Source organism: Schistocerca gregaria, chromosome 1 (genome assembly GCF_023897955.1).
Source record: "Schistocerca gregaria isolate iqSchGreg1 chromosome 1, iqSchGreg1.2, whole genome shotgun sequence".
NCBI classification, from domain to species: domain Eukaryota; kingdom Metazoa; phylum Arthropoda; class Insecta; order Orthoptera; family Acrididae; genus Schistocerca; species Schistocerca gregaria.
Genome location: NC_064920.1, coordinates 703,750,887 through 703,777,173, shown reverse-complemented (window position 1 = coordinate 703,777,173; position 26,287 = coordinate 703,750,887). Strand labels below are relative to the sequence as shown.

At 42.8% G+C, this 26,287-nt stretch overlaps 1 protein-coding gene across 3 annotated transcripts in view; it reads left to right on the top strand.

Moving 5' to 3' along the window:
* LOC126365752 (cyclic nucleotide-gated cation channel subunit A) overlaps window positions 1-26,287 on the top strand; it is a 487,374-nt gene that overhangs the window by 411,910 nt on the left and 49,177 nt on the right. For all 3 annotated transcript variants that reach the window (XM_050008246.1, XM_050008256.1, XM_050008236.1), the window contains exon 8: window positions 22,586-22,766. In XM_050008246.1, coding sequence (XP_049864203.1) covers window positions 22,586-22,766 — 181 coding nt within the window. The remainder of the gene's footprint in view (window positions 1-22,585; window positions 22,767-26,287) is intronic.

Here is a 26,287-nt window from a genome sequence, read left to right as displayed (position 1 = left end):
TCAGTGAATCTACTTGACTGCTCTTTACTGTGCTTGAGTGAATTTACTATAATTAAAAATGTAATTAGTGTAAAGTAGTTCCTCAAGGTGAATTGTATTACAACGCGACTACTGATGATCAGTTCAGTACATAAGTTTAAATGAAATAAACAGTAATGTTCATACACAGCAATGAACGGTGACGACGTTGTATGGCGTATTTCTTCTGTAGTAATGTCCAGTCCAGTGCCACGGTATGATATTGTTAGGAAACTAGGGTTTTGGAGAAGGGCCAGAGAATCTGTTCGCAGCAAGTAGTTGAAAAGTAATTTATCCCATCAATATGTTGGTACATTTATAGTTTTGCGCATTGGTTTGCACAGTCGCTATGACACTCTTCAATGTCTACATTTCATACGTGTTAACATACAACTCATAATGTAAATGGAGAGAGGTACATGTTGCCGTTTTTAGATTGCTTACTGTGACGTAAGAGAGATGGTGCACTTGGTCATTGGCGTGTCAAGAGCTCACTCACATAGATCTGTGTTAACAGGCCACCTGTTGCCACCGCCCGACACAGGAAATGGGCGCTCTAAAGACCTTTATCCACCGTGCCAGTAGCGTCTCAGACGCAGATAGCATTCAGAAGAAAATTGGACTGTGTCGAAATAGTGTTCCTTGAGAAGAAATATACTATTAGTCACATATATGCGCGTAAACGACGGAGCAAAGACGAGGACGGGCCATTCAAAATGACAGTTTACGTGTGAGGTTGAAAAAGTTTCTGCAAAAACACGTAGCGCACTGAGATCAGGCCAAAGCGGTGTTTCGATTTGCAACAAAAACCCGGACGATTTTCGGATCGGTCAACGACGACTTACAGCTGCCCAAGGCAAGGGTGTACTCGATATCTGTCGCGTTCGCGAAATCTTATACAGAGCAAGCCACGCACACCGAAACGAATCGCATTGCGGAGCGTCAGCGGCTTATTTGTCTCCAAATCGCCAAATCTGCCATTACCCAACACTATATTTATACTGGTTATTCGAAAGACTGCAAATAAAATAGAAACTTACCCAAACTCCAAACATCTGGGACCATGTTATCAAAGAATTCAATACGACTATCTAAGAAACTGGTCAATCGGAACTACGGTTTCCATATTGTCACTGGGAAACTTCGTATTTCTATGGTGTTACTGAAGAAACGCAATAGACGCGATATTGATAAGGGTGGCGAGGGCGTACCAGCGCGAGACTTAGATTAAATTCTCAACTAATGCCTGCGTAGCACCTTACAAGTTTATCATTCGTGCACTCGTGAAATCGTAACAGAAGAGGTTAGTGCACTTTCGTGAGTATGCGAGATAAGATGGCGAGAAGTCTCTACGCCAACACATAGTGACAACACGTTGCCGTCGGTTTCCCCAAATTTCATGGAAATCTGACAAGCAGTTATACTAAAAAAAATTGTTCTTCTAGAAGAATAACCTACCCACATTAGTAACTCTTGATATTATAGATGTGTGTAAACTTCCTGCCGGCGAGTGTGACCGAACGTTTCTAGGCGCTACAGTCTGGAACCGCGCGACCACGGTCGCAGGTTCGAATCCTGCCTCGGGCTTGGATGTGTGTGATGTCCTTAGGTTAGCTGGGTTTAAGTAGTTCTACGTTCTAGGGGTCTGATGACCTCAGAGGTTAAGTCCCATAGCGCTCAGAGCCATTTGAACCATTTTGTAAACTTCCTAACAGATTAGCTCTTCGTGCTGGAATGATTTTCGATCCTAGACCTTTTCCTGGAAACATGCCACATTACCCGCCCTCCCCCCCCCCACCTTCCTCCCCCCCCACCTCCCTCCCCCCCCCCCTTAAGCAATTTTCCCCACGTTCTTTCTACATGAAATGTTCGTTCAATAAAGTTATGCAGAAGAACCCCTGTCGAGTTCAGAAAAGTAGGGAAGAGGTAATTGTGGATTAATGTTTTGAGTGAGGTCGTGAGGTGTGCTGTGATGATTCTGCCTGCGAAAGCCTTATGTCAGCGTTCGAGTACTAGCCTGGTATATTTATCATCTACGGTATCCCGTTTTAATTGTGGCGAATTCTAGAGTACCTTGGAGGCACAGTATTTTTTCTCCATCAGTCATCTGATAAGTTTGATGCGGACTACCACAATGCACTCTCTTATGTCAACCTCTGCATCTCAGAGTAGCATTACATCAACGCCCTTGATTATTTTTCGAATATTTTTCAATCTGTGTCTTCCCCTATAGTTTTGCCCTCTCCGGGTCCCTCTTGTATAACGAAATTTATACCCTGATGTCTTAAAACATCTCCAATCATTCAATCTTTTCTTCTCGCCAATGTTTCCCAGATATTCCGTTCCTCGCTGAATGTGCCTGAAACCTACTAATTTCTTTTCTTATCATCCACTTAATTTTAAGCATCCTCTTATAACGCCACTCCTCACACGCTTTGATCCTCTTCTTTTCCGGTTTTCACAGTCCATTATTGATGATTCACTGTCATACAATTCTAGGTTGCACACGTGCATTCTCAGAAATTTCTTGCCCAAATTAAGACGCGTATTTGATACCAGTAAACTTCTTTTACTGAGTAATGCCCTCTTTGCCTGCCCTAGTCAGCAGCTTAGGTCGTCCTTGCATCTTCTGTCAAGCGTTACTTTGCTTCCAAGCTAGAAGAAATCCTTCCCTTCGTCTTCTACGTGGTCCTCAATTTGGACGTTAGGTTTATCGTTGATCTTACTTCTACTGCTCTTCGGTCGGCAATGCCTATATGAGACAGCAAGTGTGTGGCTCAGTTGTTAAATCGGTTACTGCTTTACAATAGCGGGTTATCAAGATTTAAGTGAGTTTGAATGTGGTGTTATAGTCGGCGCACGAGCTATCGGACACAGCATCTTCGAGGTAGAGATGAAGTGGGGATTTTCCTGTACGACCATTTCGCAAGTATACCATTAATGACAGTAATAATGTAAAACATCAACTCTCCGACATCGCTGCTGCCGGAAAGAGATCCTGCAAGAACGGGACCAACGACGACTCAAGAGAATCGTTCAACGTGACAGAAGTGTAACCCTTCCGAAAATTACTGCAGATTTCAGTGCTGCGCCACGAACAAGTGTCAGCATGCGAACCATTCAACGAGAAATCATCGATATGGGCTTTCGGAGCCGAAGGCCCTCTCGTGTAGCCTTGATGACTGCGAGAACAAAGCTTTATGTCTCGCCTGGGCTTCTCAACACCGACATTGTACGGTTGATGACTGGAAACATGTTGCCTGGTCGAACGAGTCTCATTTCAAATTGTATCAAGCAGATGGACGTGCACTGGTATGGTGACAACCTAATGAATCCATGGAGCATCCATGTCATCCATGGAGCATCCATGTCAGCAGAGGACTGTTCAAGCTGGTGGAGGCTCTTTAATGGTGTGGGGCGTGTGCAGTTGGCGTGATATGGGACCCCTGATATGTCTAGAGACGACTCTGACAGGTGACAGGTACATAGGCATCCTGTCTGATTACCTGCATCCATTCATGTCCATTGTGCATTATGATGGACTTGGGCAATTCCTGCAGAACAATGCGACACCCCACACGTCCAGAATTGCAGCAGAGCGACTCCAGGTACACTCTTCTGAGTTTAAACACATCCGCTGGCTAACAATCTCTCATACATGAACATTATTGAGGATATCTAGCAACGTGCGGTTCAGAACTCTACCCCCTCGTCCTCTTAAGGATTTATGGACAGCCCTGCAGGATTCATGGTGTCAGTTCCCTGCAGCACTACTTCAAACATTAGTCGAGTCCTTGCTACGTTGTTTGCACCAGTTCTGCGTGTTTTCGGGGGCCCTACACGATATTACGCAGGTGTAACAGTTTCTTCGGCTATTCAGTGTATATTTGATACACATTAGCCTTATCATACCATTCAGAAGGATCTGTAACTCTTCATCAACTCACTGAGGATAATGAATGGATGACCTTTCACCCTGTGTGTTAATCTTCATTCTTATATTTCCGTCATTGCTTCTTCGATGCACAGGTTGAAAGGAGGAGGACTGCTTTCCTACTCCTATACCTTTTTAATGTGATCACTTCTGTTTCGTTGTTTCATTCTCACTATTACTGCTTGAGCCCAGTACTCACTATATAATACCCGCCCTTCCCAGTAGCTTATATCTGTTTTCTGAGAATTTCAAATATTTTGCACCATTTATGTCGCCGAACGCATCTCCTGGTAGACAAATCAAATGAGGGTGCCCCGATTTTCTTTCTTCCAAAGCGCAACGTCAGACTTGCCCTTACTGTTTCTAAAGCCGAACTAATCGTCGCCGGACAGATGCTCTAATCTCTTTTCAGCTCTACTGTGTGTCATTCTCGTTGGAAACCCGGATGAGCTGGCTGCCAAACCGACCCTGCGACAGTTCCCGCGTTTATCGCCCGCTTCCTCTCAGGCCGTCTTCTCCCCTGCCTTCAGCGGACCTCCGTGCTGCCTAAATTCAGGACATGTGGCTCCCTTTTCACTTAATGAACCACGTTTCGCAAACAACACACCATCAACATAGTATGTTGTTTTTGTCGTCTTCAGTCCAAAGACTGGTTTGTTGCAGCTCTCCGTGCTACTCTGTCCTGTGCAAGCCTCTTCATATCCGACTAACAACTGCAACCTACGTCCTTCTGTGTCTACTTAATGCATACACCTCTTGGTCTCCCTTTACGATTTTTACCCCTCTCGCACTTCCCTTCAGTACTAAATCGGTGTTCCCTTGATGTCTCAGAATATGTCCTACCAACCGATCCCTTCTTCCAATCAGGTTGTGCCATAAATTTCTCTTCTCTCCAGTTCTGTTCAGTGCTTCCTCACTAGTTACGTGATCTACCCATTCTTCTGCAGCACCATGTTTCAAAAGCTTTTATTCTCTTCTTGTCTAAATTGTATCTCGTCCTTGTTTCACTTCTATACTTGACCACACTCCATACAGATACTTTCAGAAAGGACTTCCTGATATGTAGATCTATATTCGATGTTAACAAATTTCCCTTCTTCAGAAATACTTTTCTTGTCCTTGCCAGTCTACATTTTATATCCTCCTCACTTCGACCACCATAACTTATTTTGCTTCCCAAATAGCAAAACTCGTCCAGCACTTTCAGTGTCTTATTTCCTAATCTAATTCCCTCTGCGTCACCTGATGTAATTCGACTACAGTTCATTATTGTCGTTTAGCTTTTGTTGATGTTCATCTTATATTCTCCTTCCATCTTATATTCTCCTGTCCATTCCGTTGACCTGCTCTTCCAAGTCATTTGCTGTCTCTGACAGAATTTCATTGTCATCGGCAAACCTCAGAGGTTTTATTTCTTCTGCCTGGACTTTAATTTCTACTCCAATTTTTTTGTTTCATTTATTGCTTGCTCAATATACAGACTGAGTAACATTGGGATTAAGCTACAACCCTGTCTCGCTCCTTTCTCAACCATTGCTTCCCTTTCGTGCCCCTTGGATCTTATAACTGCCATCTGTTTTCTATATAAATTGTAAATAGACTTCCGGCCCCTGTATTTTACCTGTGCCGCCTTTACAATTTGAAAGAGAGTATTCCAGTCAACATTGTCAAAAGCTCTCTCTAAGTTTACAAATGCCATAAATGTAGGTTTGCCTTTCTGTAACCAATCTTCGACGAGAAGACTTAGGGTCAGTATTGCCTCGTCTTTTCCAACGTTTCTTCGGACTCCAAACTGATCTTCGCCGAGGTCGGCTTCTACCAGTTTTTCCATTCTTTTACTGTACAGCTAATAGGCAACACGGGAGAGTGAAATTCCAAATGAATATAAGAAATTTCTCTTGTTGCGCAAGCGTATCTGAATCTGTGCAGTGTTCTGTGCGAGATCGGCACAAAAGTTATACGCCCCATTTTTCTGCATTGAGCTAAGTGTTTCAACAAACTTCTACGTTGACAAGCTTGAGCAATGGCTGATGCCATAGCTTCATACGAATCCCACAGATAACATAGTTCAGTAAGATCGAGCTCCCCCACATCGGGTTAAGAAGGCTCACGCATTTTTAAATCAGCAAATCAGTCGTACTGGACGCTGTGTTCTGATCGTGGTCACCTAGATCCCTGCACCTGACATCCTTGGGCTTCGTCTTATGGGGTTACGTGGAAAACTTTATGTATGTCTCTTCTTTGGCGAAGACAGTTACAGAACTGCAAATTCGCGTTTCTAATAGGTTCGCGTAGGTGGATCTACATATGCTTCGGAATGTAGGGTTTAAAATGGATTATAGGTGGGATATTGTCCGTGTGACTGATATAAAACATCTGAAAGTAGGTAGGAACTTGCTTCTTCCTTTTCTGTAACTATTACCGATGTACCATTGTGTATTAATGGAGTAGCCCTCTTTGAACGCATTAAAAAAATTAATTTTCGATATATTTATACAAAATAAAAAGTAATACTAAATCTAACGATACAGTTTTATCCTTACCCTTTTGTCTTTAAGAAGTCATTTTTGAGTCCACATCGGACGCTTCCTGAAACCGTTGCACCAAACGGAAAAACCCCCTGCAGCCGGAACATTGGTCATAGGCGAGAATTCCCGAACGCCCGCTTTTAGACCTGTGATAAAACAATTTTGTGAAAGTCAGTCTCAATATATGTTACATCACCATACATAGGATGATTGATAAACATTAAATTTTAACAAAATGGTCAGGTGCTGAAGCAAATGTCATTTTCTTCGCCCATAAAATCGTGGTCAAAAAATAGATATTTTAAGATATCGCAAAATGGCTACATACACCGATAGAGAATTCAGTTTATAATGCTGGCATGAAATTCCAATCAAAATTATATGTCCCGTTCCAAAGTCAGGTTTCCCGCCAGTTTGAAACAAACGGTTCCGAGAAAAACGCATTTAAAGTTTTGGATTACTTTTTTTTACTTTTTTTTTACTTTTCGGAGGCACATTTTCACAGATCGCCTTGAAACACGATAACGGAGTTTCTGGACAACTTTCGATGAACACTGCAATAAAGTAGACATCCCAGACTACATTTAAAGCAGTAAAAAAATCAATTTTTTGATTTTTCCGAAATTATATAACTATAGCCGTTTGTAATCGCTTTTTTGTTTTAGAATAGACCCTGCATAACAATATTGTCGTGAATTGGCTATTCGGAAAACTGATGGGTTCCCATCCTGAGTTTAAAATAATCACAACCATTTTGTTCCTGAGATACAGTACAGTGTGAAGAATACATGATTTAATTTGTAACTCATTTATTGGCGCGAAATTTACCACACAGAGCTTCCACCGTTGGCAGCAACAATGGCTCTGCCTAGATGGGCATCAGTTCCAATTGAGGTTGGATGGCAGGTATGAGTACGCCATTCAATGCTTCTCCAAGCCTGCTCCAGAGATCGTGGCTGGCGAGTGTTGGTGAGCCAGTCTCTCGGCAACACATGATCAGAGATATCAATGTCAGTGAGACAGAGAGTCAATGAGTGTCAGTGAGTCAGATATGTGAAGAACGTATTGGCTAGAGCAGGCAGGAACAGTACAGACTGCCTGCAGTCTTGTTTTAGCTTGTTGAAAACCTCAAGGAGACCTTGAAGATAGGATACAGCCACCAGCGTATACAGGACAGAACTGTAGCGCCTGACGTCCAAATTACCGTCACTCACACCATGTGTTGGCCCTGTACGGTGACGACGATGCAGCCTGGTAATGTTCGTTCAGCTCGTGGTCTCCATGCATGAATACGTCCGTCGCGGTGATGTACGCTAAAACAGGACTCGTCTGCTAAGACATTATGGCGCCACTTACTGTGTGTCCAGTATTGTCGTTCGGCGCACCATTCTTGCCTCTTTGCTTCCTGCTTCGCGAGAAGCCGCAACAATTGATGCCGTTTTGACAGTTTGCGGCTCCAGACATTGTTGCACTGTCTGTGCGGGTAAGTGCTGCACACAAGCCTACTTTTTGACTCAAAATAAATGGCGTAGTTGTACGATTCTGCCAGTCATAGCGAACAATACGTCCGCCCTTTCGGGCGTTAGTCGCGTGGGGCCGTTGAACCCCGTAAGGCGTTGAGTACAGGCCTCGTGAAACCATCGATTCCATGTTTCCATGCCACTCATGGGATTCCGACTGTCGTGAGCGACATTACCGCGAGAAGGCGAACTGAAAACTCCAAATGACACGATCCTAGCGTTGTCGATTTCTGACATGTGTTAGTTTCTCCTTCTTCCACGAATCATAACACGACCTTCTCACAAGTCTCCATTATTAAAGTGTGATTGCTGAATGAGAAACCCACTTCGTACTCTGCCCTCATATACATCACGTAGAAAGGGTTATTCCTATCCACTTCGTGCGGACGCATTGAAACGCTTGTCATCTGCATATCCAAACTTGTAGAACACTTCATGCCAGTTTGACGTTTGTTACACGCGTCCTTAAACTTGCTACAGTTTTAATGGTCAGCACTGTACAGTAAGACTAACTGAATGAAATTCCGTCCCAAGAGGCCTTGGAAGGCCCAGCGGTACCGAGCAAGCGTCGTGACATTCTCATCCGTCAGGCGTCACTGGATGTGGATTTGGAGGGGCATGCGGTTAGCACACCGCTCTGCCGGCAGCTGCCAGCTTTCGTGACCGCAGCCGGTACTTCTCAATCAAGTAATTCCTGTATTTGGTTCACGAGGGCTGAGTGGATCTCGCTTGCCAACAGCACTCGGCAGACCCGAACGATCACCCATCCAAGTTCTTGCCAAGCCCGATAGCGCTTAACGTAGGTGATCTGCTGCGACCGGTGTTACTACTGCCACAAGGACGCTGACACAATAAGACTAAACTAATGTATAATTAACAAATCGAAATGATAATATTAAAAATTAACAATAAGGTTACTGAATCAGATGATGCGTTTATGTGCGAGAGATTAGAAAAAGTCCCAGCGTATCGATGATACACATCGCTGAAGATGTTGGTGCATGGAACAGTCTAGAGGAGAAATTTACCCACTAGTGTATGGCAAACGACTGATGATGATTACTCGAACATCAAAACCAAATGATTTTTCTAAATAATTTTTCTGTTAATGTTTGTACTGGCCGTAATTTGTTCGTTGTGGTATCTGGTTACGCATATTGATGCGCGCAAATTCACTACCGTGAAACGGACCGGACGAACAGGCTCCTTTGAGCGAAGCAGAAGAAGAGAAATCTAACGTTTGGAATACCGATCAGTGGGGCAGTTCTCTCATAACTTTTCAGACTATTTAGCGATTGTTCCCATAATTGATGCATAAATGATTTCACTTCATCACAACCTAGCTGTTTCCAGAATGAGATTTTCACTCTACAGCGGAATGTGCGCTAATTTGAAACTTCCTGGCAGATTAAAACTGTGTGCCGGACCGAGACTCAAACTCGGGACTTTTGCCTTTCGCGGGCAAGTGCTCATCCACGAAAGGCAAAAGCTCCGGTGTTCGAGTCTCGGTCCGGCACACAGTTTTAATCTGACAGGAAATTTCAAATTAGCGTACATTCCGCTGCAGAGGGAAAATCTCATTCTGGAAACATCCCCCAGTCTGTGGCTCAGCCATGTCTCCGCAAATCCTTTCTTCCAGGAGTGCTGGTTCTGCAAGTTTCGCAGAAGAGCTTCTGTGAAGTTTGGAAGGTAGAAGACAAGGTATTTGCTCAAGTGAAGCTGTGAGGACGGGGCGTGAGTCGTGCTTGGGTAGCTCAGTTGGTAGAGCACTTGCCTCCGAAAGGCAAAAGTCCCGAGTTCGAGTCTCGGTCCGGCATACAGTTTTAATCTGCCAGGAAGCTTCAACCTAGCTGTTCTTTCAAAACCAAACATTTCACTATATATTGACGTATCTGTACATAGTGCTGACTGCTGCTGTTATACAGGCAATCAACTATAGTCCGAGAGATATGACATTCCAGTACTCTAAACATTGCTAACAGTACCTTTCTTCTCCACGAGGACTTGAAATGATGACTCGCTGGACACATGACTGTGAATATGTTATTACGTATAAATAGCGTTCATAACTCTAAACCAAGCATGTTTGAAGATATAAAATGCTAAGGAATTTTCACGTTGTATTGCTGTCCTAATATCGTTTCAGATACACCTTCTATGTATCGTTATTTTTAGAATCATTGTTAATAACCCAGCCACACGTGTAAAACAGCCGCTTGCCAGTTGTTTCATTACATATGATGTTCAAAACATGTATAAAAAATCTTCACTCTATTAGAATATAAATAGCTGATCAGTTTCCGATTAGTGACGTTATAAAAACGGTTGTTGTTTGCTCCCGAATGCTTCAAAAATACGGTAGCAGCTTCATGAATTATGTAAAAGTATGGAAGTGGTTCCACCACTGCAAATTTGCAGTATGTGGGTGATGGAAGAACAGTAGTTGAGCGTTTGTCACGCTCTTTGTGTATCAAACTAAAATTATAATTCATGAACATGTTAATGCATGAAATAACGAACTCTGTGAAATCTGACTCACAAAATAAATACCGCTTTGCTAGAACAGACAAATTCTGCCTTGATAATTCAATAAAAGTCATATCTCACTAACCGTGATTCAGATTAGTGGCATTAATCAAACACATGCCGGTTCTCACATTGCACAATCTACGCTCGGTCAGCGGCTTACCCGTAAATATTCATAGAGAGCAGTACATATTGTTGGCTCCTGCCAGTAAATTGATGGACATACGTTAAAGTTAAGCTGACTATTTAGTAGACAAACTAAATTTCTTTAAAGACGAATTGCTTTAAATTTTATTTCGTGATATTGACTTATACGATAAACAAGCAACCGTCGTTGAAGGCTATCACGTTTTGTAGTTTACTGATGTCTGGATGCCAATAAACTGAACTCGCTATTTCTACAGACTAAAGGATCAGCATCTCGGAAGCCAACGGACAGCTGTCAGAGCGCCAGCGGAGAATTTCCTGTTACAGCAAGTCAACGCCAGCGGACCCGAAACTCCCAGTGCCGGACCGGGACTCGAAACTTGGACCTTCTCATACGCAGGCAATGCTGTTACTGTTTGGCCCATACAGCCACTACTCGTGAATCCCCTCCTCTCACAACTTCGCTTCTACCAGTATCCCCTTCACCTTTATGATGTCACAAATGCATACTCTCTTGCATACTCCGCTGGAGTAGCTCTCCTGTATTAAAGGACAATGCGGAGAAATGATCTTGTCACGGTCTAGGAGTTGTTTTCAGAATAAATCTTTCATTCTGCAGGGGACTGTCGCCTGTCTCGAGTGCAGGTCAGAACCACAGTTTTAATCTATCAGGATATTTTAAAACAGAGCACACTCCGTTGCAGAGTGAAGACATTGTGGAAACACATGGTGTTGTTTAGGCAAGGAACAGACAGCGATAATTCTTACTAGCATATCGGTAAGCTTTTCCATATGACTTCGCAAGAAGCCAAGTGGAGTCAGGTCGTGTGAACGAGATAGTCACGAATGTGGACCTGTTCCTTCTGTACACCATTCACGTAACGTCTGATGCAGTTGTTGGCAGAAACTTCCAAACTTAGTAGCTTCTCCGTCATCCTGGAGCGAATTAGTAAATCTGCTAAGCGACTGCGTACACCGCGCTTGTCCATTCTCTTGTGGACACTTGTTGCTTAGTATGGGATCCTTATCGGATAAGATTGGTGGAGAACATCGAAAAAGTTAAAAGAACAACGACTTGTTTTGTATAATCGTGAAACAGGGGAGACAGTGTCACGGATATGATAAGCGACTTGGAATGGCAATCATTAAAACAAATACGTTTTACATTGTGGTGCCATAGATCCAAGAAATTTCAATCAGCAACTTTCTCCTCTAAATTTCAAAATATTTTGTTGAGTTTCTCCAGTAGAAGGAGAAATGACCGTCGTGATAAAATAAATCAGAGTTCGCACGGAAAAATCTAGGTATTCATCTTTTCGAAGTGCTTTTTGAGAGTGGAACAGTAGAGAAGTAGTCTGAAGGCGTGTGCGCCGTCTGCCAAGCACTTAAGTTTGAATTGCAGAATAGTCATCTAGATGTAGATGTAGTTGAAAAACGTGCACATATAAAGTGTTGATGGGCGAGCAATCACTGCTTTTTCCGAGTCAGCAGTCCGTATAGATAGTAGTTCTCCGTTCTCTGTATTGTGATAGTTGTCGCCCTGTTTCACTTGACCATTGGAACGTTCATGGGAAACTAGCGAGTGTCGAACATCTTCTTGAGTGTTAGGACCGATATAACCCTTCAGCTCTCCAACAGTTTGCGCTTGTACGTTCGTACACGAAAACCATATCTGTTAATTTAAAAAACGAGTACAATGCTATTTCACTAAGACTGAACGCTTGTACACTTCAACCTGCAAACGCAGATTGCAATCTAAAGATCTTTATATCGATGCTGCCAAGTCAGTGACACACCAAGTGATAAGCAGTACAGCGTTGGGGCTTACAGTCCCCACTCATTATGATACAAGCCTACATTTTCCACACTATGCTGCAATGCTATCAACGACGCACATTACAAATCAGTTTATGAACTCATACAAACTACTCGTATTACATGTGGTTTCTCGAATTCCACTGGCAGAGAATGACATATCAAATATTTCCCTGTTTCTGCAACATCTTTCAAAGATCGTGTCATTACCACGTTAACATCCTGTATGCTGAACGTCGACGAGTCTTATGCCTTCGCCTTCTTTTTATATACGTTGCGCCTTCCGTTCCGATTGACAGCTATTCTTTGGCAGGCTACAAAACCTACACTTCATAGCTTATTCTATATATAATGGAGAGTCTTTGAATATGTACTACACTTTCATCGCAGGAACGGATATCTGATTTCCTTGCGACAGCTGCTGAAGTGGTTTTTAAACTCTAACGGTCTTTCTGAGCTGCTTTGAACCGACGCTGTAGCTATACATGCAGCAGTTTTCTGTTGCCTCCGAAAATTAAGTTATTGGCGTGAAATTAGGGACAAAAATCAAATGATCTTTTCTTTTACGAAGGATCTCTAAATGTTATTGGTACAGAACTGTTGTCGCAAGTAATTACTCTAAAAGTATCATTTGATTTATCAAAGAGCTCCTTCACAGGGAACAGACGTTGGAAACAAATAAATTTTCAGTTACAGGACAGCAACAACAAGAGCAGTACCTGAGCGTGAATCTGGTACCAGTTGCCCTTTGCTGCCATCACAATGTTTTCCTACCTAACGGAGAGGGAAACCATTCACATAATATGTATATCCACACTGACACAAACTGAAGGGCGGCAACGAAACCAAACATAAGCTAGTATTTTTTCCACACCAATACTCGTTATTCCAATCCGTACATGCGATTCATACTAGGATGACCTTATCGTCTCGCAAAGTAATACTCTACCTTTTCAACTAATGGACCAGGTCGGCCCTTATCTACTATAGTGCTAGATTTTGAAGAACAATCAAAGTTCAGTAGAATACGTACATTCCAAAATATCTTGTTTTTCGACGTACTTCGAGAAGTTAAGATTTCGTTTGATTGAAAGATAGGTGAAATAATATCCTTCAGAAAACTAATAGTGTTGTTTGAAAGAATTTTTATGCGATATCGCAATAGGGACGTTTCAGTTTGACAGTATAAATATAAATAATACTTTTCATTTAAGTAAAATAAGTTGTAAAATAAATTTATTCCAGTTTTTGATATCACGAAAAATTATCTATTTCTCGCTTGTAGTGTTGTCGATACCACGGCATAGTTTTTACAGAAACACTCCGTACATCACGGGAAAGGAAATAAAAACCGTCCGTTTGAAATTTAAATAGTCTCCGGTCAAGATCTAGGATAAATTTACAATTATTCCGGTTCCCGACTGTTCCTGGTGCTTCAAAACACTGTAAGATTCACAGAAGGCAATGATTCCACTTTGTGGCAGGTATTAAAATTGTTGTCAGCCAACACATTATTGCCGCTCGTAGTAATCATGTACACGCAAGCTTCAGGCAATATTATGCAATGGCTGCGACCGTCTGTGACAATAGGTTTTCTGACCAAAAACAATATCTTCGATGTACTGGTCTGAGCTTCCAAAAGCAGTATCGTACTCAACAATCAACGAAAATTTCAGGACAATCAGATATAATTGCTTAAAGGAAACTTTCCATTCACATTTGAAAAATCAAATCCAGTGCATTTCACCTATATTCCGACACAGAGATTTAAAAATACCGTATTGGAGGCTAAGAGGAAAGATAAATACAATAAAAATAATCTGCCACACTGAAACTTCCATCTGGAACGCGATGTGCTGCTGAAGCAATATGTTTTGATAGCTTCTTAAAGAGCAGGGATGCTATGTTTTAAACAACTGTTTGTTCCAATGTGCAGTTCGACAAGGCATGCTAGAGAATGAGACATGGCAGGAACTGGAAGAGGCTTTGCGGTTACTGAAATCTATAACGAGAGCAGAAGTAGACAATACCCTTTTCTCGGCAGTACATGAGGTTTTTGCTGTAATTTCAGCTAACGTGGATGTAGTGTTGGCGGAGAGTACAGTACGTTTTTCACAAGGCAAATCGATTATAAAAGCTGTCGTGAAACGTAGGGAAGAGTTAACGTTCAAAACGTTCCAAGTAGTAGCAAACTGTGTGGACCCATGGTCTAAGGGAGAAGCTCTTACTCCACACGAGGAATGTCAATGGACTGTGTTGAAACACTAAGCAATTTGCTTCAACTTGATTCCAGCATTATTGTGGCAAATTTAGCACAATTTCGAGATGGTGGCTTGATCCAGCTGGGTCTGTGCACTGAGCAACCTTTGTGTTCTTTGACATCTGGGATTCTAAATGTACCTCCAACAGAACGCAACTGGTCCGCTCATGGTCGGATGCACACAAAAATCCGAAACGGGATCGGCTTCAGTACGGACAGAAAGACTTGTATCATTGCAGGGAATATCAGACATAATTTTGATCAAGAATAAATACATACAATATTACCAGAAAATATCTCTCTTTCATCGGATGAGGACTCAATGTAACAGTCACTGTATATTACAAACTAAATCAATAAATTTGGGAATTTATTTGCCGTATCATCTCTCTGTTCAGTCTCTGAGGAAGTGCTATTATCTTACGGTTGCTGCAGCTATGTCTCCTAGGCCAAGTATAAAACTATTACCTAGAGTAAAGGAAACAAACCATTTATATAGGGCTTTTGGACTTGTAATAGTTATTTAACTCACCAAATGAAAATTTTCTTCTTCTTCCCGCGTCTTCAAGGAATCGGCACGTTAACCGGGATTTAACGGTGTTACTGTTAGAGGGTTACCGAATGCCCTTCTTGCCGCCAAGTATTCCACCAACGCCCCTCCCCCTGATATTTAAACGGTTTTAAACTAACTTTTTCCTTAAATCCTTGAAGCCAATCTCACTCAACCGTTTTATACCACCAGTGCGTCTCTTGTCCAGCATCGTACTGAGACCAACTTGATCAGATCCGTCACCTTTTTAGGGACATATTTAAATATGTCTGATAATCGCCACAACTCCATAGGTTTCAAATTCGTTCACAATGTGCCTAATCAATTATTGCAGTGAACACTTTCCAACCAAACAGGAATCTGTAGTGTGAAAAGTACACAATTGTACATGTCTCGCAGAAATTTTAAAAAGGTTTCACATTCGCCATTGACTCTATATTTATATTACAGTATCCGCTACTGCAATTTCAAAATATTGGTAACTTTCAAGCAGTTATACGTCCAAACATCATATACATTGAGGTTAGACATACCACTGGCAGAAATATATACATGTTTCACAATACAGCCATGAAAAATCTGAGGTAAAATAAACTAAGATATTACACATCTGCTGAAAACGTAGCAGTACTCAGCATTAACAAAAAGAATAAAAACACGTGAACCTCTATGACTCATGTTAGCCTCTGTCACTTAAACCACGTGTATAAAAGATAAATTGCATCACCTTACGATAACACATAACTCGCACAGATAAATACAGCACCCATAATTAGTTTTTCCGTTATGTGACGGGTAGGATTAAAGCACTTGAAACTGAATTCCTGCTTACTGCACATGTCAGTAACAAACACATTACTGGTCAAACCAGGCAGGAATTAGCTCCAAAGTATTTGTATTGTTTGGTTTCGTAGTGAAGTGACTCCTGCACATGTCCAACATTTTGTACTCACCCTTTAGATAAGGCATTACATGAAATGGTCATTATGGATCATAAAGTGTTGTGCTTATAATCAGATGTAAGGATGATGATTTCACCTGAATAGCGCGGCGCGGGGTAGCCACACGGTCTAGGGCGCCTTGCCACGGTACGCGCAGCTCTCCCCGTCGGAGGTTCGAGTCCTCCCTCGGGCATGGGTGTGTGTGTTGTCCTTAGCGTAAGTTAGTTTACGTTAGATTAAGTAGCGTGTAAGCCTAGGGACCGATAACCTCAGCAGTTTGGTCCCGTAGGAACGTACCATAAATTTCCAAATTTACCAGAATAGCATAATCGTTGTAATTTAATACAAGTTGGAATGTATTTGCATTGTATGATTTCTTGTGGTATGACGCCCTCATGAGCGTATACTTATCAATGTTGGCAAAGATTTAGTATCAAGGCACCTGCTTGCCTCTTAAATGCACTCCTTGGTTATGACGTAAATACCCACCTGTTTGGCTAGTACGGTGCAGTAAACAGGAACTCAGTGGCAAGTGCTTTTATCCTACTCACTACATAACGTTAAAATTTTCTCATTTCTACCTCGTATAACTAATATGTAATACAGAAAAATGAGCATATATCAATTCCTTCATTTACGTAGCGGGTGAGGTTAAGGAGATTCCCGCACCCGCACTCTAGGACAGAATTTATGATGAATGAAAGCCTTGTGCCGTGACTCTCGATTCAGGTAAACGGAGCGGAGAGAGTCGTTTTGTCATGTGTCCGTACAATCTCTTCCGCCAAAATACTATCTGATATAATAGTGACCTGCATAATTCATTATGTTTTACAAGGGTCAGTAGGCGAAATCCGAATTAATGGTGAAGTTTTACAGACGACAGCAAACGTGATGTTCCCTTAACAACGTTGACACCACATAAAACAGCAGTAGACAGCAGTGATATGACGGTATAGCAGCAGTTTCTCGAGAAATGGCAATTTACATGTAACATGTTTTCTTTTCGAAGTTTTATTCGCAGAGTGTGACAAATTTAAGTGAGCATCAACTCTTGAGAATAAAATTAATTAACGCGGTACTTTCCGCAGTATAACGTCAAAGATGTAGGTCAGTTAGACTTAGAGATTCGCTACGTGTTTTCACAGGCATCAACTTTTGAAGATAAATTTTATGTCAATGGGTAGATTTCTCGGCTTACTGCGAGCAGACTTTCCCAAAGGAGCAGCAGTAAGCGTTTGCACCGACCGGTGTGCCGATTGCGAAACAGTCTCGTTCGCTGTATCAGTATGCTGTGACGTCCTCGTGCCGTGTCTGTCAGCAAGCTTCGTTTTAAAAGCGTAGCCTGTTCTGGAAATTTGAGCGAATGGCAAACAGGATATTTAGCATTTCCATCAAGGCCAACTAAGAGGTGAAAACATCTTCGTGTTGGAAAGATATATATTTTTTGTGCTCAGATTGCGCCTCTGTTGCAAACTTAAGATTCCACAGAGCTGCAGACCTACCTGCTCGTATAAAGTAACTGGGTGGGTACACCGGGCAGCCTGACTGTTCTTTTTAGGCGGTTTGCCACGCTCGCTTATACAAATGCTAGGCTGCTCATCAAATTCCGCCTCAGCGAATACGATATACAAACAGTTACAATACGATAACTCACAGAATGAATTCTACAAGATTCACAGACATATTACGCACAAGACTTCCATCCATCACTTTACCTTGTGGACTATGGCAACAGGAAGGGCATCCGGCTACAGAGTTGAATACGAAAACAAAATCTGCCAAATACTGAAAAAGTCAACCCTGCGCTAGACGGGAAAGACGCTATGGAGGCAAAGAAGAATAGATGGAGCTTAGAAGTAATGATTAAATCTTGAACAGCTATGGCGTTTATGAGCCACCTACCAGTTACAAGCAATTCCTTACTATTTAGTTGAGATTCTGACCGTCATTGTGTATCAGACACCTAATACGTCTTTATCGCTAAGATGTGCACTGCAGGTTTTTTGCTGACAAAGGAATAACGCAATCCGTAAGTGAGCTAATGCAGTAAGTGGACATCGTTCAAAAACTTGTTTACGTTGGGTTAATTGTTAGTGTGCTTACCGTAGCCTTGCAAATCCTGATTAACCACGTGCGATGGGGTAACCAAAAATCCGGAATTATATTTTAAAAGCTATATATTTTCAAACTGTTTACAAAACAACCTTATCTCCTTAAAAATACTCTCCGTAACAAGTAATACATTGGTCCCAACGGTGCTTCCACTGTTCGAAACATTTTTTGTAGTCACCTTTAGAAATGTCTGACAGCTCTTCCCTAGTTTTTTTTCTTGACTTCTTCTATATTGTCACATCAGTGATCTTTCCTGTCCCTTTTCATACGTGGAAATAAGAAAAAGTCGCACGGAGCCAGGTCAGGCGCGGGACAAGACCATTTTTAGCCACACATTCTCTGACACATATGGCTGTTTGTCCAGGAGCGTTGTCGTGGTGGAAGAACCAGTCTCCTGTCTGCCACAAAGCGGGTCTTTTTTGATGAGCACTGTTGCGCACTCTCCTTAAAAATTGCAAATGAAAGGTGTGATAGACGATCTGACGTGCGAGAAACAAACCCTGAATGAACTTTTCAATATTTTCGTCGATTCGGGCTGTTGATGGACGTCCAGAACGAGGTTTGTCATCAATCGACACGCAGCCATATTTAAATCGAGCAAACCATTCGTACACTTTAGTTTCACCCTAGCGTCATCTTGGAAAGCTGTTTTCAACATTAAAATAGTTTCAGCAGCATTTTTACCGAGTAGAAAACAAAATTTCACAACTTCACGTTGTTCGCTTAAACATGCCATTATAAAAAAACGAAACAAGAACAAAACAGCGCTAGCAAAAACAATCACTGCAGATGAGCAGAACAACCCTGGTCGACAAAACAGGCGACACCGAAACCGAACTGGCAACGAGTTGGGCTATACACGTCTGGCAACAGAAATGCGTGCTACATAAGATTCGCCCATAGCAATGTTACTCTTTTCTTTTTTTGCGCCCTCGTATTGGTTGCCAGTAAACGTGGATTTAAATTCTACAGTCACAGATTCATTCTGGAAATCGAGAAGGTATTCCTGCTGATAGATGTCCGCCCTATCTAAAGCCATTCCCTCCGTAAGAAATAGAGTGAATTAAGTACACTGCCTGACAAAAATAGTAAAACATCCAGAAGGGGAGGAGGAAATGAAATGAAACTTCATGGGTTGAGAGGGCATGTTGTGTTATTTCTGTGTTTACAATACGGAGTCAAAATTACAAATAACCAGGCAGTATTAGTATGAGGCACACCCCCTCGGGCCTGAATGTATGCACTGATTTGTGTGCGAGGGGTGTCATAAAGCCGTTGTACCCTCTCCTGAGGCCAGGTGGTCCACAATGTTGTAGCTGGTCCTCTATGTCCTGGATACTCGCACGGCCGCTGGGGCGGATTTACTGTCCGAGCTGGTCTGACATATTTTCTATATTGGACAGATCAGGGGTTCTTCCTGGTCAAGGGAGTTCCCCAACATCATGCAGACAGCCACAGTGAGGACCCTTTCCATATTTTGTCAGGTGCTAACACGAGTACTAGGCATCTTCGTGTCCTTCTAAGTGATCACGCGGTATCTGACGCTGTCAAGTCGCTCATAAACCCTGCCAGGCCTGGTAACAACAGTAGACCACAGACTTACTAAAAATAACTATAGCACTCACTGGTAATAGTGTAGCGTCTTCTTACTGAAGCCCGCCGTTTGCAGGACAAGGCTGTGTTTGTACCTAGTGAATGATGTGAAATATATGATAAAGGTTGCATAACAGTTAGTTAACAGGTGCATCTAACGTTTGCAAGGTCTCTGTTGTTAGAAAAAAAAGTGAAAATAAAGTGGCTAGTTCAAGTTACATTTGAGACCACAATTATTCACGTCAAACCTAGTTGAAGGATGCATGGTAAAATTGTGGGAAGGAAGGTAGATAAAATTTACGAAGCAATAAAAAAATAAAATAAACACTGAAAGAAGCGCAAAAGACAGACGCAGAATCTGGAAATATTAAACAAGAATCAAAAGTGAAAAATCTTAGTGGAAGATAAAACAACCTCACTATCCGTTACTTCGCAAGTTTAATGCCACTGCCCTGAATCGATAACTTGCATTTTCACTCCTGATTGTAAAAAAGAACCCTGCATTCTTAAATAGATACTTATAACTTACCATCTTTTGACGGAGACCTGATAGAGAAAACTAGGAGACTGCATCCATTTACGACAGACTTCATTACTTAGGAGTTGTTAAATAAACATCCTTTTTATTTTTTTCTTCCGTTTCCTCTCGTTGCGTGTCATGCCCTTTCAGTCATAGGTCAGTATTCATATCCGTCTCTGCAACTCGCTGCGTTCAGTTTGAGAACAAGTTCTCCTCCATAGCATGATAGGAGCCTGCATTAAACGCGAACAACACTAATGCTTTCAAATAACTTCCAGGAATTCAGCCAGGTGACAATTTCAGCGTTCTTCCGCCGAAATATCTAAAACAAGCATCTTGCTTCTCTTTTGAGTCCACAAGTAGGTCGGTGTGAACATAATATCAGGAACTCAGCTGAGTTTTTTACGTCGTTTGAAGGGACTGTAGTTGAATGACTCTGATATTTTAGTGAGTTTCGATGTGGTCTCTCTCTTCACTCGTGCTCCTCTGTCTGATTCCTTGCGGTTAATTGAGGCCAGGTTTGGTGCTGAATTAACTAATCTCTTTCGGCATGTGTTGACATCGACTTACTTTTTATGTATTAATGACCAGTATTACGAGCAGACAGATGGAGTTGCGATGGGTAGTCCTGTGATCGCAAATTTGTGTATGGAAGACTTCGAGGAACGTGCATTGGAGTCGGCGCCTTTGAAACCCGCCTGTTTCTTTAGATACGTTGACGATACCTTCGTTGTTTGGCCTCATGGTAGGGAGAATTTGAATGTCTTCCTAGAACATCTGAACTCGATCCACCCGAACATTCGTTTTACGATGGAGGTGGAAGAGGATGGTTGCCTTCCCTTTCTTGACGTGTTGGTTAGGAGGAAGGCAGTCTACAGGAAACGTACTCACACCGACTTTTACTTACATGCTAATAGTTGTCACCACCCGGCTCAGCGTGAAGGGGTACTTCGTACCTTGGTACACAGGGCACATGTCGTTTCTGACGCTGAGACTTTGCCAGCTCAGCTGTTCCATCTTGATGTGACATTTCGTCAAAATGGTTATAGTGACAGACAGATTGAATGTGCGTTGCGCTATCTACCAACTGTACATCGGGTGATTGATGATAATTCTGAGTCAACACCTAAGTCTAGGGCCTTTTTGCCTTACGTAGGAAACACGTCCAACAAGATCGCTCGTATTTTACGGAAATACGGTGTGAAATGTGTTTTCCGACCTCCATCTAAGGATGATCTTGGACTGCGTAAGGCGGGTGTATATCGCATTCCTTGTAGCTGCGGCATCGCATATGTTGGTCAAACTATCAGAACCGTGGAGGACCAATGTACTGAGTATAAACGGCACACAGGATTACCGCAGCCAAGTAGATCTGCTATTGCCGAAAATTGCTTGAATACTGGTCACTCCATGTTATATAATAACACCGAGATATTGGCATGGACGTCCAGCTATTGGGACAGTGTTATTAAGGAGGCAGTTGAGATTAAATTAGCGAGCAACCTCGTTAACGGGGATGGAGGTTTCTGTTTAAACTCTGTTTGGAATCCGGCTCTCTCCCTTGTCAAAAAACAGAGGGATGGTGTCAATGCTGCCTCACCTGCGAATCCGTAGTTTCACTATCGATAGCTCTGACTTTGGTCGTCTTTGGTGGCACTAGTGTTCAGTGTGTGTGTGTGTTATCTTTCCTGCTTCAGTCCGAGAACCGAGGTTTTAAATTTGCATGTATGTCGCCTGTCCGTTGCAGCTTGCCTTGAAAATGGCAGGGTGTTCTCCCGCCGAAGTATCTAGGCGGTCGCTGGAAGTGTTACCTGGCTGAATTCCCGGAAGTTATTTGAAAGTTGTATACGCCAGGAGAAACTCAGGTCGAACACTAATGCTCTCTGACGGCCGTTCTACCTGTCGCAGAAAACCGCAGCACTAAGCATTTTCATAACCGCCAATGGTGTGTACGTGTAAGAAGCTGCATTGCCGTCCGACCACGTCTTCCGGGTGCTTCACGTCTTCCATCAGGCGATTTATTTATATCGGCGACAATTGTGCTACATCTTGGAGAGAAGGTTGTGAGCCTTCGTAACGAGTACACAGTGTTTACGCAGCAGACGGGTTGTTTTTTGGCAGGTGGTGCTGGCCATCCTGGTGCTGATCCACTGGAACGCGTGCTTCTACTTCGCCATCAGCTACGTGATCGGCTTCGGCTCCGACAACTGGGTGTACAACCTCAACGGCGGGCGCAACAGCAGCCTCTCGCGCCAGTACATATACAGCTTCTACTGGTCGACGCTCACACTAACCACCATAGGTAAGCGCGCCAGCACGCCGCCGTCTGGCGCCACTGCCTGCTACGAACTGCACTGGTCATCCAGGACATTACGACATTACGACTGGCGTCATAATGGCGTGAAGATGCTCATCCGGTAGTCAAAAAACCTCGTTTCCTTGGCGTAACTTCTCTACATGTTCTTTACAAAAGAACAATTCCACGTGGCACAAGATGTGTCCGCACGGATGACGTAGCTGCTGGTAGGAGGTGGAGGTTTCTGAACCCTGCGCTAGTGCTTAGTGACATCCCAAACGTGTTTCAAAGGATTACTGTCGGCATGATTTTAAGCATTACGACATAAGTGGAACTCATCATCACGTTTCACAGATACGTATGACCGTGTCCTTGTGGCATTGAAAGTTCTCCTGACGGAATGTGCAATACCCGACAATAAAACTTAGTCATGGACGGGTGCACCCAGTCGACGATAATTTTGAAATATTCTCGAGTATTCATTAGTGTAGCTTCGTCCACATTGTGAGATATTTCCATACGCTAACTTATTGTCATCCTCGGGCGGTGCTCATTACTGACTGTATTGCGCTGGGCGTAGTTTTAAATATCCCCTTACGTCTTGCCGTCGATCACGGACCCGCAATACCCGATCGCAGTTCCTCTGGCGAGGTGGTGGGTTAAGGAGAGGTTCTGGTCGAGAAGCACGAAAAATGTGTGAAGTTTAGAATTTTGTCATATAAGGATTGAATTTATTAAAATGGTGCTTCTACCACTTTTCGTGTATGAAAAAAAAATCACTTAGCAATTTGGAGTAACAAACAAACTTTCTTTCAAAACTTACGGTTAATCTGCGATCGCAGGGCCATAGAGGCATTGTTCCTCTTCCTGAAACATGTTCTGGTTCTGAATTTGGTGCTGTAGTTTTTCAACGCGCGTTCTTTTAATAAACTGAGACATTCCCTGCTCCGCGGCGACCACACGTTTCCTATCAGATACCTCCGAGAAGTTTTTTTCTGTTCGTCGTTATGACGACTCCTAACGCGTTCGTGGTCTTCAGAATAGATCTTCGGGGAATACACTTGCAGCTATATGCTATTTCAACACTTTAGCCCTACATTGAAGATGTTTCGGTACCAGCTTCCAAATGTGCACGCTGAAGCTCCCCTCGTCATTCTGCGTATTGGGATCGGTGCATGTTTTAACCAAATCTTCTTTGGACAGAAATTCGTATACTGGTTGAATCATTTCTTGAACTAATTCATCGAGCACCTGTATTTCAGTCGGTGCACGGTTTCATTCAACATGCTGTAACTTTCAACATACTTTCACAATCAAAAAATCCTTTTGCTGGGGTTATCTATATACTTCAGGAAAGCAAATTACGTCTCGTTTCCCTACAGCGCATTTCGTCCGTAACCTCGCCATGGGAGCCCCGTCCTGTCATCGCGAGTCCGTGACTGACATCAAGCGGTAAGGGCCTATTTAAACCTGTGCCTAGCTGAAGGCAGTCATCAGAACCTCCTTAAGATGCAAGAAGAAAGTCAGCTTTCCGAAATATGGCACCATTAGGACGACGCCACATTGTTATTCAAAACCATCCTATGCCAGAAATACTCATGCTCCCGCAGTCGACAATAATACCGAAGTACAGCACAGCTTCCACACAGCCCTTACTCAGTAAGTCAGGTCCCACGAAGTACCAATTAAACGTCCCAGACAGCCTGCCACAGCAATAACCGGCGTTTTCCGCTTCTTCTGATAATTGTGTCTATTGTGATTCGTCTTGAACGACGACCTTTTCTGAAAGGACCATCTAAATTGTTTGTGTATCAGACCAGTGGGCGTTTCTGTTCTCCCATATTCCAGCACTATTTCTCATAGTCCGCTGCAATCCAAACTGAATACGTTTGATAAATAAAATCTTACACGAGCGACCTTCAGTGGCGTCCCATTTGCAACATCGTCCAGCGAACACTTTGCAGCATTGTCTCAGTATTGCAGTTCGATGTCACCTGATAAGGACTAATGCCTATTCTGTTCTAGCCAGCAGGCAAGCCTCCAAGGTACATGTTCTTGAACATGGGATGAAAGCTGTTAGCAGAATGCTGAAACCCGGTCCCAGAGTTCTTCCCATTCAGTGCTGACGGTTTCCCTGCATCGATTCGTCCATCTCTGGGACGTTAAAAAGGACGTATTGTTTAACGACCCTTTCAGCCTCATTCTACAGCTTTTATTAGATACTTATGTGGGCAACGCACGAACAGCCGATGAGCCTCACCACTCCTGTGATACTCGTTGCCAGCTGCCGGCCAATCACAGTCTATGTTCCCCAGTCCTTCCTTACGTAGTCGATCGGGTTGTTTCTCTGTATCCTTTTGTACCGCACCAAGTGTTGTGTGCACTCAGTGCTTCGATATAAGTGAGGTCGTAATGTTCTGGATGACCAACACAAATTTTAGACTAGCGTTATAGTTAAATACGAATTCTTAGGTAAATATTTGAACCTTACCTATTAGTGACACTATCATAAACTGTGAGTAATAAGCTTCCTTCCCGGCAAACTCGCCTGTTGTGCAATAAATAACATTTTCGATATGACTCTTCGTAATATCTACAACCACCTCTCTCCCCCACTCCCTGAAGATAACGTCCCGTTCAGACACGCGTAAAAGGAGGCTGAAATAACTGAACCACTAACTTGAAATAATCACCTCATACAGCAAACAGAGGCAGTCTGTCTTTCCGGTTGCCGTCTGCCACTAGATTAGTAAAAGGGGGGGGGGGGGGGGGGGTGAGGGCGGGGGATGATACTGTTGCACACCCTTCTCCACGTGTCGTACTGTTGCTTGCGGAGTATAGAAGTGGACGCAATTGCATAAGGAAGTTAAATTTTATATTTGATCAACTTTAACGGCAACTTTCTGATATACAACAGCAAAAGATTGATAGGCCTTAGCGCGTTCGCTGACTTTTTAGTCACTTCACGTTCAGGGGCTGCTCTGACCTCTGTCTCAGTGGCAGGGGCCAACTTCGTGCCAATGGCTGCCGAGCTTGCATTTTCTTGTTCTTAGTAACGCACACAGAGGCAAGACCTGCCGGGTTGCAGCTCACGAAGACCACGTCATATTCCTTCTGACACTACTAAGAAGACGACATTCGTCCTATGTCTCTACTTACCTAAATCACAAAAAGTTGACTGCAAAAGTCTTTAGAAATATGAAATTAGGTTCCATAGCGAATTCAAGTTTTTGAGATACTTTATTTGAGGGCTAGTTACGCATCTCTTAAACTTCAAGGAAAATACAGGAGAATTTCACAGATTTAATTCTGCAATAGTCACTCTGTTACAAACATGCCTTTCACATTATACTAAAAGGTTGTTGATATCATTATCATCAACATAAGCTCATGTTCATTATGTTGTACTCATACCGCACAAATGGAGGTTTATCCGCCATACATCTTTTTATTCGAGAGATAATTTAGACGCAAACTTACCCAACATTGCTCTGAAAGGCACCTTTGATGAGTGGCTGAGGGTAATT